The following is an 11,263-nucleotide window of genomic DNA, read 5'->3' on the forward strand; positions in this document are numbered from 1 at the left end:
TAAAACTGCGATACGACGTCGGCAACCCAGCTAGCCGACGTCGTATCGCGTAGTAGTATTAGGTTGAGACTTTACATGTCGGTTATGTCTTGAAAACCGACGTTAAAGATTTTACGTAACATATAACGTCGGCTAATTACTTAGCCGGCGTTAATTAGCCGACGTTGTATGTGATTTCTGTACTAGTGTTAATTAGAAGTAAAAAGTTAGTTGATTGCACTTAGACATCCATAACAATAATTTCTTACAAAATTTTAGAAAAGGAGCAATTGTATAAAGGAAAAAGAAAAAGAGAAAACAAAAACAATAAATAAAATAAATTAAAGCAAAAAAGGGGGCCCAAGAGATGGAAAAGAGAAATCATCAATCATACACTTAATAGTATTGTTTAGTTTTGTTAATTTTATTAACATAGTGAGTTGGACTCCCATTATTTTACACTCATCGCCGTCCTCTACACTTCACTTCCCACAATTCTGCACATTCTTTGCTTCTGCTGTGAAGTTCTCTTTTTTTCTTTCTTTTTTCCTGCCAAAAAAAATAAATAAATATTTGTTTCGAAATTTTGGAAGAAAAAATCAAAAAAAAGGAAGAAAGGAGGGAAAATATGGGAATTTCCTTCAGTACAAACACTAGCAGGAGGAGCAATATCAGGAGTGGTTATTATGGAAACCCCTACGCTTATCCTGCGCCCTCTCCGTACCCTTATCCTGCGCCCCACCCGCATTTGCTTCCACCTCCTCCGCCGCCTGTGAACTCCTACTACGGCTCCACCGGCTACAATGGGTACCCTTTTCTAGGTAGGGCCCTTCTCCCACCATCTTGCCCTTACCACTGCAATGATTGGGGTGGGGTCCGCCTGCCACCGCCACCGCAGGGTGTGCCGGTGCCGCCCCCTCCTCCACCGCCCTACCGGCAGTCCAAGAAGGTCAAGAGTGGTGTGAATGTGCACAAGGATACCGCAAAGCTTGAGCTCGATGAGCGCAATCCGGATCAGCATTTGGTTTCCTTTGTTTTTGATGCGCTCTGCGATGGAAGGTAAAGATCCTTCTTTACTTCAACTCTGATTTATGCTTAGTTTTAGGATTTTAGTTGTCTTTGTAGAAACTAGAAAGGCATTGCTATTTTCATATAGATTAAATGATTGATTGGTTTATTTAATTATTTGTTTGCTTGTTTGTAATTCTGTTTTAATCTTGAATCTTGTTAAGAGTCCCTCGTTGAAATATAAGAGATAATATATGAGTTTTTAAGGTCATGAGTTAGACTACCTAATTGATTGGATTTAGTGCATTATAGCCAACCTTAATTACCCCACTGTTTCTTGGCAACTATATGTAGCCTTGGTAGCAAGGTCTGATGCAAAATGTAGTTAACTATATATATAAAATAAAATATCCAGATAGGACATATTAAGACAAGTTCAACTTTTAATCTTGTGCATATGATATATGATGAGAATACCACTTCACATCTTCACATGGGATATTGAAGAACCAGCTTGCAACATTTTGGGGGTGGGGGTGTTTAGAAAAATCTTCATGTGTCTTTTACCAAGACAAGAGTGGGAATAGAAACAAAAAATAATGGAAATCTTCATCTCTCATGCCTCTTGAATATTGGGTGAAGAAAGAGAGAAGGTGACAGGAAGGATGGGAGTTTTTGTGGTAGACAGTGGGGGTTTAGGGATCCGATTGGCGGAGAGGTTGCTGGATATTTGTGAGGGAGAAGAGATGGGGTGAGGGTACATATCAGGGCTGTGGAAGTGGACAACACTGGGGGAGATAAAAAGGGAGGAACTAGAGGAAGAATGTAACACTCCAGGGACCAAAAACAGATTAAGAAATCAGTAGGGAGAAGAGAGCAGATTGGGGGAGAACAGAAGAGAATGTTGGGAAGGGAAAATTAGAGTTTTCATTCATTAAAAGCCAAGATAAAATCCTTACATCCACTGCAGCAATACAAATAGGATAAAATCAGAAAAGGGTAAACAGGCTAACAAATTGCCTAAGCTGCTGGAACTGCTACTGATAAAGAAATAAGCAAAAAAAGAAATTAGAAAGCTTCTACCAACTGTCATAATTCACAATATTTGCACTTCACCTCCTGATGTCAGAATTCAATCAGCCTGGTTCATAACATCTCCTCTCCCCTCTAAATGATCGTTGTCCTCAAGGATCAAAAGTTGGAAATTGCTTGGTGGCATGATGAAAATTTTCCAGGTGGCTTCTTCTAGAGGGAGATTTGCCCATTGGACTAGAATTTGAACCTCAGCTGCATTGTTTTTCTTTACCATTCTTTTACCCAGCACTGCCACAGGTTCTTCAAAGACTTGACCATCTGGTCCAGTGGCTGGAGGTTGTGATTGCACAGCTACCTGTGATCCTCTTTTCTTCTTGAGCAGAGAAATGTGAAACACAGGGTGTATTAAGGACCCTGGGGGTAGCTGCAACTTATAGGCTACTGGATCAATCCTTTCCAATACTAGATAGTGCCCATAGAACCTTGCTGTTAGCTTGATGTTGGACCTGACAGCCATAGATGTCTTCCTATAAGTTTTGAGTTTAAAATAAACCCAATCCCCTATATCATCTTTGTCTTTCAACCATTCCATTTGGGTTTCTTGCAATGGTCCCTTTACTATATCAAATATCAATAGACAACATGGGTGGAGAGTACCCATACAAGGCTTGAAAGGGAGTTAGTTGCAGAGAGTGTATACCAAAATTCCGTTAAGGCCAACCATTTCTTCCACTGCCTAGGCTTGTGAAATGATATGCATCTCAAATAGGTTTTTAAGTACCTGTTCACCCTCTCGGTTTGTCCATTTGTTTGGGGATGATACGATGTTGATAAGCTAAGTTTGATCTCCAGATGTTTAAATAATCCCAACCAGAACTTACTCAGAAAAGTTGTCTCTATCAGAAATGATATTCTGAGGTAACCCATGTAATTTGTACACTTGATCTAGGAATTCATCAGCCACTAACTCTGCAGTAAAAGGGTGTGGCAGAGGGCTATGAAATGGTTATCCTTAGTCAGTCTGTCTACAACAACTAGGATTGCATCCTTGTTTTGGGATTTAGACAGACCTTCAATAAAGTCCATGGTGATGCTGCTCCATGCCTGCCCTGGAACTGAGATGGATTGGAGTAATCCAGGCTGGGTACATTCTCATCTTTACATCTTTGACGCATATCACACTCCTTAACATACTCAATGGTCTCTCTTTTCATCTCAGGCCAATAAAATAATCCTTTTAACCTCATGTATGTAGCTTGTTTCTCTGAGTGCCCTCCAACTGCTGAATTGTGCAACTTCTTAATGAGATTTTGTGTTAAGTTCCCAGATTTCCCTACAATTAGTCTGCCCTTATATCTTTATCTTAGCAACCCATTAAACACAGTAACATTGGTCTGGTTTTTAGGGTCCACCAAGGAAGCAGTAACGTGTTCTTTTGCCCATTCATCATTTTCATAACTGTTGATAACTTCCTCAATCCATTTGCGATTAACCACAGCAATAGTATTAACCTCTGCCTCACTTTCTTCCAATCTTCTAGATAAAGCATCAGCCATCATGTTTTCTATTCCCTTGGATTGAACAATTGAGCTCAAGCAGCTTAATTGGCCCCATTCGTTGAATAGTGGTGATTTTTGTTCCAAGAGAAACTAGGGGCTAAAAATAGGTTCAGCTCAGCTAAAAGGAAAAACAAACTCAGTCAATGAGGTTGGTTGGGTCATAATATCAGCAGTTGAGCTTGACTTCACTTATCCATAATGTTGACTGTTTCAGATCAAACATAATGTGGAAGATTATTTAGAAATTTTGTAAGCAGAAACATATATCAACTCATTTCTCAATTTGGATAATTATGATGCTCCAATTTGGTCCCAAAAGAATGAAAGACTAAATTTATTTTGTCTATTTGGCATATAATTTAATGGAGTCCTAGTAGGGAAAAATAGGTATTTATTTGGAAAAATAAACATAAATGAAAGAAATTAATTGTCTTGAAATAAGTTATTATATCGGTCAAAAACAAGTCAACGCAGCTTAAGAACATTCATGAGCAGCTTAAACTTAAGCTTAGGCTTGAAGTTGACTAAAAGAAAATTCTGGCGGAATATATATCTGTATCAATGACTCGAGTACAGATAGCTTCTAAACCAACACCTCACACCTGTCGTCACATATTTGGTTGCCGGAGATTGTGACAATCATCTTTGCATGATCTATCTTTGTAGGTTCACTAAATGTTACTTCCATGTTTACATAATTAATATGCTGAATTTGTACCTAGAGGAACACTTCCCTTTTCTAAACCCATGAGTTGTAGACCCTTAGCATTAACCAACTTAGGAATCTCTCCAACTAACAGAGGATGTTGAGGACACACTTGTCCTTTTGAACACACGTGAATAATGTCTAGGTGACTGACTATTCTCGACATTTAATGCCAAATAAAATTGATGCCTTCCAGATGGCTATGTGATGCTATTCTTCGAACAGTTTTTAGTATGAATCAAGTAGGAATCTCACAAATGCAAATCAATTTCTTTTCACCTAGTTTTCATGGTGGCATGAGAATGAATTAACACCTAAAATTTTTTGTTATGAAATCCGTGAATTAATATGATGTACATTGTAAAGTCGTTTGTTCTCATTCTTTTGGAACAGTATGGTTTTTGGTTGTAGGACTTCAACCATTAACAGCTTTACTTATATGTTTTCTTGGTCTTTCGTTTATTATTTTGTCAGTTCTCATGTTCCAATTATGCAGTCCAGTTCTAGTAGAACGGTATGCAAAATCCATAAGTGTAGTGTCAAGCAACTAACTCCAAAATAAGCAATCTAGCCTTACTTCTTATACCTTGCTTCCAAGGTTGTAAACGGCGCTAGGCGCTCATCGGGAAGTGGATGGGCGCCTAGGCGCCGTCTAGTTGCAGCCTAGGCGGGTGCCTAGCTATGTAAAAAAATAATTAGTTTTGCCTTTTATTTATTTTAGGCTTTATTGCTTTAATATCAAAACATAAAAAACCGTTCATTTTCTTTAGGCTTCAATGCCAAAGCATAAAAGACCTTTTATTTACTTCAAAGTTTCAATACCAAAGCTTAGAAGACCTTTCATTTACTAGCCTTTCATTTACTTCAAGCATAAATACTAAAGCATAAAAAGTTGAGCCTAGGCACATTAAAAAAATTGTTTTTGCCTTTCATTTACTTCAAGACTATCAAAGCAAAAAAAATAAAAAATAAAAAATCCTAACTCTGCTCTTCTCTGTCAAATGGAAAAGAACTCGGCTAACTCCGCCGAGTTGGGCGCCTAGTCGGCCGGCCAACTAAAAGACGCCTAGGCCTGAAATCCCCTTAGCCTAGGGGCGTCTAGGCCCATTTTTACAACAGTGCTTGCTTCTTACACATATTGATTCTGGACTGTTTGTGCTTTCTGTTGGGCAGCATCACAATTTTTTATTTTGCGAAGGAAGAACCAAGTTGCAGTTTTGTTCCCATATATCCAGAGGTGTATGCACCTATAAGCATTCCTTTCCATAAAGGACTTGGCCAGAGATTTCAACAGCCAATAGGGACAGGAATTGACTTAGGCTTCTTTGCTCTGGAAGATCTTTCTGGACCCTTGTCTGGGAAAGACGTTTTTCCACTTGTTATAACTGCTGCAACCTACCTTCCATCTCTTTCAACAAATGAATATAGCAGCAATACTCAACAGAACCTGTCCTTCCATATGCAAGCAAATTATGCTGTTCTGGAGAAGAATCGTGAGGGCTATTTCAATGTGAAAGTGGTAAGGCAGGCATTGTGGGTTGATGGCGTTTGTTATGAACTGCATGAGATATATGGAATTGGAAACCATACCCCTGATTATGACAACAATGGCTCAAGCAAGGACTGCGTGATTTGCATGACTGAACCCAAAGATACGGCTGTATTACCATGCCGACATATGGTGAGGAACTATTTAAATAATTAGAGTATCTTGAATAATAGCAAGTTTATCTGAATTTCTGAAAATATCTTTAAAATGACTATATTGACTACTTATCATAATAAATAAACAAACCAATAAACAAATAAATTGAATAATTTAACCGGCACAAGCTTACCTATATATACATATCTGAGATGATTTAATCATGGTTCTTCATGTTGGATAACATGATTTAGATTACATTATTCCTTTTTCCAAACGTATTTGTTCTTATTAACAAATAGGATATATTAGAAAATTAGATAGCTAAGAAAAATAGATTTTGAAGTGATTCAATTATTTCTTTTGCAGCTAAAAAATAATCATGTAACTAATTCTGCTTTTCTTTATACAGTAGTTTGATTTAATGATGTGTTTAATATTTTCTCATAATAAACTAGACAAGAAAAGACGAAATAAGGAGAATTATTTGGAGGGAAAAGAGGCAGTCTGGCAGCAACATTTTGAGAGTCAACGTTGTCAGGCTATAGTGCTATACTGTGAAATGTGATTTGGTGCCAGGACTTATGGAACATGAGAACTGACAAAACAAGAAAGGAAAGACCAAGAAAACATTTAAGTAGAGATAACTAGTCCTGGTACTGCTAGAGATAACTTCAATGTTGTTGACTTGTGGGCTTCATGGCTTGTAAAAATGTAAAATGATATGAACATGATAAGCTCATAAGCAATAGATTATTAAGACTTGTGGAGTTCCATTTGCCACTTAAAAAGTCTTCCACTCAATTTGCTCTCTGTGCTGTGCTCTACTTCGTTAATTTATACTCAACTCTAGAGCTCACATTCCTGGACTGAGAACCTGGGACAAAATCCATGAATTAGGTTAGCTCAAGTCTGAGCTACTGTGATGTCCATATGATAAACTTCTTACCAGGATTTTAAGCGTATTAAAACCCCAATATTTAATTGGACGAGTTAATGTTGTAATGTATCCATCCCTTGGTGTATATTTCTTTATTAGATGTAGAAAAAATTAGTTCTCCTGTAATTAAACCTGATTGATTATACTTCCTTACTGGTTAGGCTATGTAAGCAAATGAAGATTTGAAGAGGAATGATGAAGTAGATCTGGAATTAGTTATAAATCTATATTTCAACTTATTTGATTGGTATTTACCAGCTAGAATCAGTTCTCTTGCCCTTTATTTTCCTGTTTTATTCACCTTTTTTTTTTTTCCTTTCTTTTTCTCTCTCTAGTGTATGTGCAATGGGTGCGCCAGAACTTTGAGACTTCAGTCAAACAAATGCCCAATATGCCGACAGCATGTTGAAGAACTATTGGAGATCCAGATCAATAACCTTGATGATTGAGAGCCTATTTCTTTGCAAGGTAAGATAACTGCAAGCCTGAGATTGTATTATTCTTTTACCTGTAATTTTTGCCGTCATGACTTTTAGCTTGGTCAGTCTCTAAATGTTAATATCATTTTTACCCCCAAGTCTGTTGAATCATACAGTATATAGACTTTGGAGAAACGAGTAACAGCCTTATGATTTTCGTATTGAATAAATGTCATGTTGAATAACCATTTTGATGTTGTATTCTCATGGAGCATATGACATCAATGTAAACTTTTGCATTTCTCCCGTTCTTGAGGGGGTGTTTGGTAAATAGTTGTTAGTTGATTGGATTAGTGTGTTTGACTAGTTGATAGCATTAGCTGATTGTAGAAAGATGTTTGGTAAATTAGCTGTTAGTTGATAGCTGATTACAATGCAAAATGACTTTCTCAAAAAGTTTATCGAAAAAACTACTTTGAGTAGCTTTTTAAATTTTAGCATTTTGGAGCAATAAGAAGCTAATTAATCAAACACTTATATTGGTTGTTTAACCAAGTCAAACACCTAATAGTGGTCAAATAAACCAAAATTGGCTGATACGCTAACTATGTTACCAAACAGGGCCGAGGTAAAACATAATTAGGGTTGTGTTTAGTGAATGTAACCACTCCAAGTCCCTGTTCATCCACATGTACTTGGATTTTAACTTGTTTTTTATGCTTAGCATAATATTGCTGTTTCCCCCTTGTGCACTTGAGTAGGTCAAGGCAATGAAAGATTAATTTATAGTGTAATAGTATTCATATTGTTAAGTCACCACATAATTTCCTTATCTTCTTTTTCAGAAAGGTTGATCTTTGCCCAACCTTTGAAAGTAAATTTTGACATGTTACACTGAAACCACTGATTCTTCACTGAATGCACGAAAAACAACGGGAAACAACTTTCCATCAGGATTACTCGACAATTTCTTGAAATGATAGTGACCTAGTTTTCTTAGTCATATTGAAATTTGTGAACAATGTTGCCATAGAAAACCCTATATTATAAATCTAATTCGTTTTCCTTTACTTCCTCTACTGCAGGTTTTATGTAAGATAACTGGAGGACAATTAAGAACAGAAGGTGGAGCAAGACATGTTTTTGTACAAAAGGTTCTTTCTTCTGTGGGCGTAATTGCTCCTGCTTAATGCTATTGTTACAAAGTTACACAGTGATGATCAGTGTTATTAACTAATTGAACTTCTTGACAAAACTGATGAAAATGAGCTGTTTGAAAGAGATGCCAGTGTGAACATTTCCAGTGTTGTAAAAATTGGACTAAGCGCTAAGCGCCCCTATTTGTGCAACCGCAACACTCCATTATTTGCACCTCTCATTGTCAGTTCATCTTCTTCTACTCTACCCTCATAAATGTTTTAAAAGGCTAAGGCATGCTTTGAGGCGTTTTGTATTTTGAGGCGAGGCCAAAGCCTCAAATTTTTTTTATTATATATATATATATATATATATATATATATATATATATAATAGGAGAAAAGACCAGGTGTTACACAGCCACATTGCCAACAGTAGCAGGCAGTACACCCACCCATATTATTTATATAATACACACACAGAGACAGTAGTATACGAAAAGAAAAGAGAAGAGAAGAAGAAAAAATTGAAGAAGAGGAAGAAGCAGAAGAAGAAGAAGAAATTTTACCTCGGAGTTCACTAGAAGACTGGAGGTCGTTGGAAAGTGTAGGTCCCCCACCTTGATGTTGCAGCTACTTCAGGTCGTTGGAGGTCGTCGGGAACTGTAATCGCCGTCACCTTGTGGTCGCAGTTGCTTCAGGTCGCCGTTGTAAATTTATTTTGGGTTAACACTTATTCGCCTAAAAAACACGCCTCAGAAAGCCTTGAGGCGTGTATAAGGCGTACACCTCATACGGCTAAGGCGTACGCCTCTAATTCAGCCAAAGAGGCGTAAGCCTCAGGGCTTACACCTGCAAGGCTACAATTGGAGCTACCCTTAGCCCAACTATTCCTTCACACACTACATCTAGGGTTTCTGATATAATTTTTTTGGGTGCAATTTTGGAGTTTTTTGTTGTTACTCCTAGTGTAAATGGATCTGGTATTCTGGTATAAAAGAAGGCAAAGGAAAAGGCAGGCTGCCTCACCATTTCATTCCTCCCCGAATTCAGGGTGTGTTTATCGGCTAAGCCTAATTGTAAATTTGTAAGTTTTAAGTTTTAATTTGTAAATTTTATGTAAGTTTTAATTTTTAACTTGTAAATTTTAAGTTTCAAGTTTTAAGTTGAAGGTTGTAATTTGTAATTTTTTTTTTACCTTTTATTTGCTGCTGCTGAGGTTCTTCTATTTCTTCCATTGTTTGCTCTGAGAATTACTCTGTTCTATACTGATAGGAAATTCAGATAAATTCGAAATCCGACTTTAAAAAAATCGAATCCAATATATATATATATATATATATATATATATATATATATATATATATATATCCGTAGGTTTTGTAACTAAAATTGGACGGGTTGGATTAGAATAACACAAACCGAAATCCAATCGGGTAGGCCATTCTTATATCCGAATCGTTCGAACTTGTTCGAACCTGTCCGATGCACGCATAGATCACAATGCCCTTTTGCTTGTATCCCACTAACAACTATTGAATTATACTGAATTAATGGCCGTTTTGGTCCCTTGACTATGCCGTAATTACCAAATTGATCATCGACTATCAATTTTGACCAATTAAATCTTCAACTATTGATTTCGTAACCAATTTGGTCCTCCGTAATTACCAAATTGGTCCTTGATTAGTTTGACGAAGGACCAAATCGGTTACGAAATTAATTGTTGATGATTTAATTGGTCAAAATTGATAGTTAAGGACCAATTTTGTAATTACGACATAGTCGAGGGACCAAAACAGTCATTATACTGGTTTGCTAATCTTACAATGATTAACAATATGACCGAGAATGCATATATATATTACCTCGGATCTCCTCCATTGTTGTAGTAGTTAGAGCTATATATATGGGAAATTCTATTTGCACCACCCTTATTGCTATTTACACTATCCTTTGATAGGTGTGCTAGTTTTATAGGTGGTGTAAATAGATCAACAACTTGCTATAATTTTATAACTAAGTACAATCCTGGTAAGTTTCTTGGCTCTCTCTCGCTCCCTTTTCTTCGTGCTAATGGATTCTGATGGTGTTGTTCGTGTTGGAGTCCATTCATAAAGAATACAAATTTTAGTTTGGATTATTAATTTTCTAAAGTTTCTAAACTAGCCAGCTAGTCTTTCTCAGTGTCCATATACGTGGCATTAGTCAAGGAAATGATCCACTAAAATAGACATCATGTGCGCATCATTTGTGGTCACAATGGAATGGTTTGTTTTAATCTTACACTATAAATAACCTTCCTCCTGTTCGAATAAGACACAAAAAAAAATTGAGAAACTTCTCTTCTTCTTTCCTTATCCTTTATTGTCCGAGCACATAAATATAATCTGTGTTGCCAGTCGAGAGCGTCCCGGACCGTCACCGGAAATTAAACGCTTTTAAGGCAGTGTTATTATAACACAACACAGACTTCCATCCGCCTTGATTTATTCTTGTTTCCTAATAGAAGTTAGCCTCCGTTGACGTTGTGTAACTATTACCCAACAGTTAAAAGCGTTTAATTATTTTAGCAACAGTCAACCTTTAGAATCGATGGCTCCTTCTATCATACCCGACCCTAGATGGAAAAAACTACGATAGGTGGTCTCAAAGGATGCTTATTCTTTTCCAACAACTGAAGTTGGTTTATGTGTTGTTCTCCAATCCACCTGAACCCACTAAACCAGTGTTCCCTTTTGTTGGTCAAGAATCGAGAGAAGCAAGCGCCGAACCGGATTACACCCCCGGACAAGCATGGGGTGTAACCCCGATGCAATTTGAAGATGACAACATT

General features: G+C 37.1%; 1 protein-coding gene across 1 annotated transcript; it reads left to right on the forward strand.

Annotated features, from left to right (window-relative positions):
• The first annotated feature begins 452 nt into the window (after positions 1-452).
• LOC116019097 (probable E3 ubiquitin-protein ligase LUL4) lies at positions 453-8,675 on the forward strand. The gene is made up of 4 exons (XM_031259193.1): positions 453-1,038; positions 5,461-5,968; positions 7,208-7,340; positions 8,377-8,675. The coding sequence occupies exons 1-3, from the start codon at positions 608-610 to the stop codon at positions 7,319-7,321; spliced, it is 1,053 nt and encodes a 350-aa protein (XP_031115053.1). The 5' UTR covers positions 453-607; the 3' UTR covers positions 7,322-7,340; positions 8,377-8,675.
• The last annotated feature ends 2,588 nt before the right edge of the window (positions 8,676-11,263 follow it).

Source organism: Ipomoea triloba, chromosome 1 (assembly GCF_003576645.1).
Source record: "Ipomoea triloba cultivar NCNSP0323 chromosome 1, ASM357664v1".
In the NCBI taxonomy this organism is placed as follows: domain Eukaryota; kingdom Viridiplantae; phylum Streptophyta; class Magnoliopsida; order Solanales; family Convolvulaceae; genus Ipomoea; species Ipomoea triloba.

Bases quoted from the DNA above. Each gene is read 5' to 3' on its own strand.
- LOC116019097 (XM_031259193.1), top strand. From the start codon at position 608: ATGGGAATTTCCTTCAGTACAAACACTAGCAGGAGGAGCAATATCAGG. The intron at 1,039-5,460 runs GTAAAGATCCTT...TCTGTTGGGCAG, and splicing joins GATGCGCTCTGCGATGGAAG to CATCACAATTTTTTATTTTG. The intron at 5,969-7,207 runs GTGAGGAACTAT...TTCTCTCTCTAG, and splicing joins TATTACCATGCCGACATATG to TGTATGTGCAATGGGTGCGC.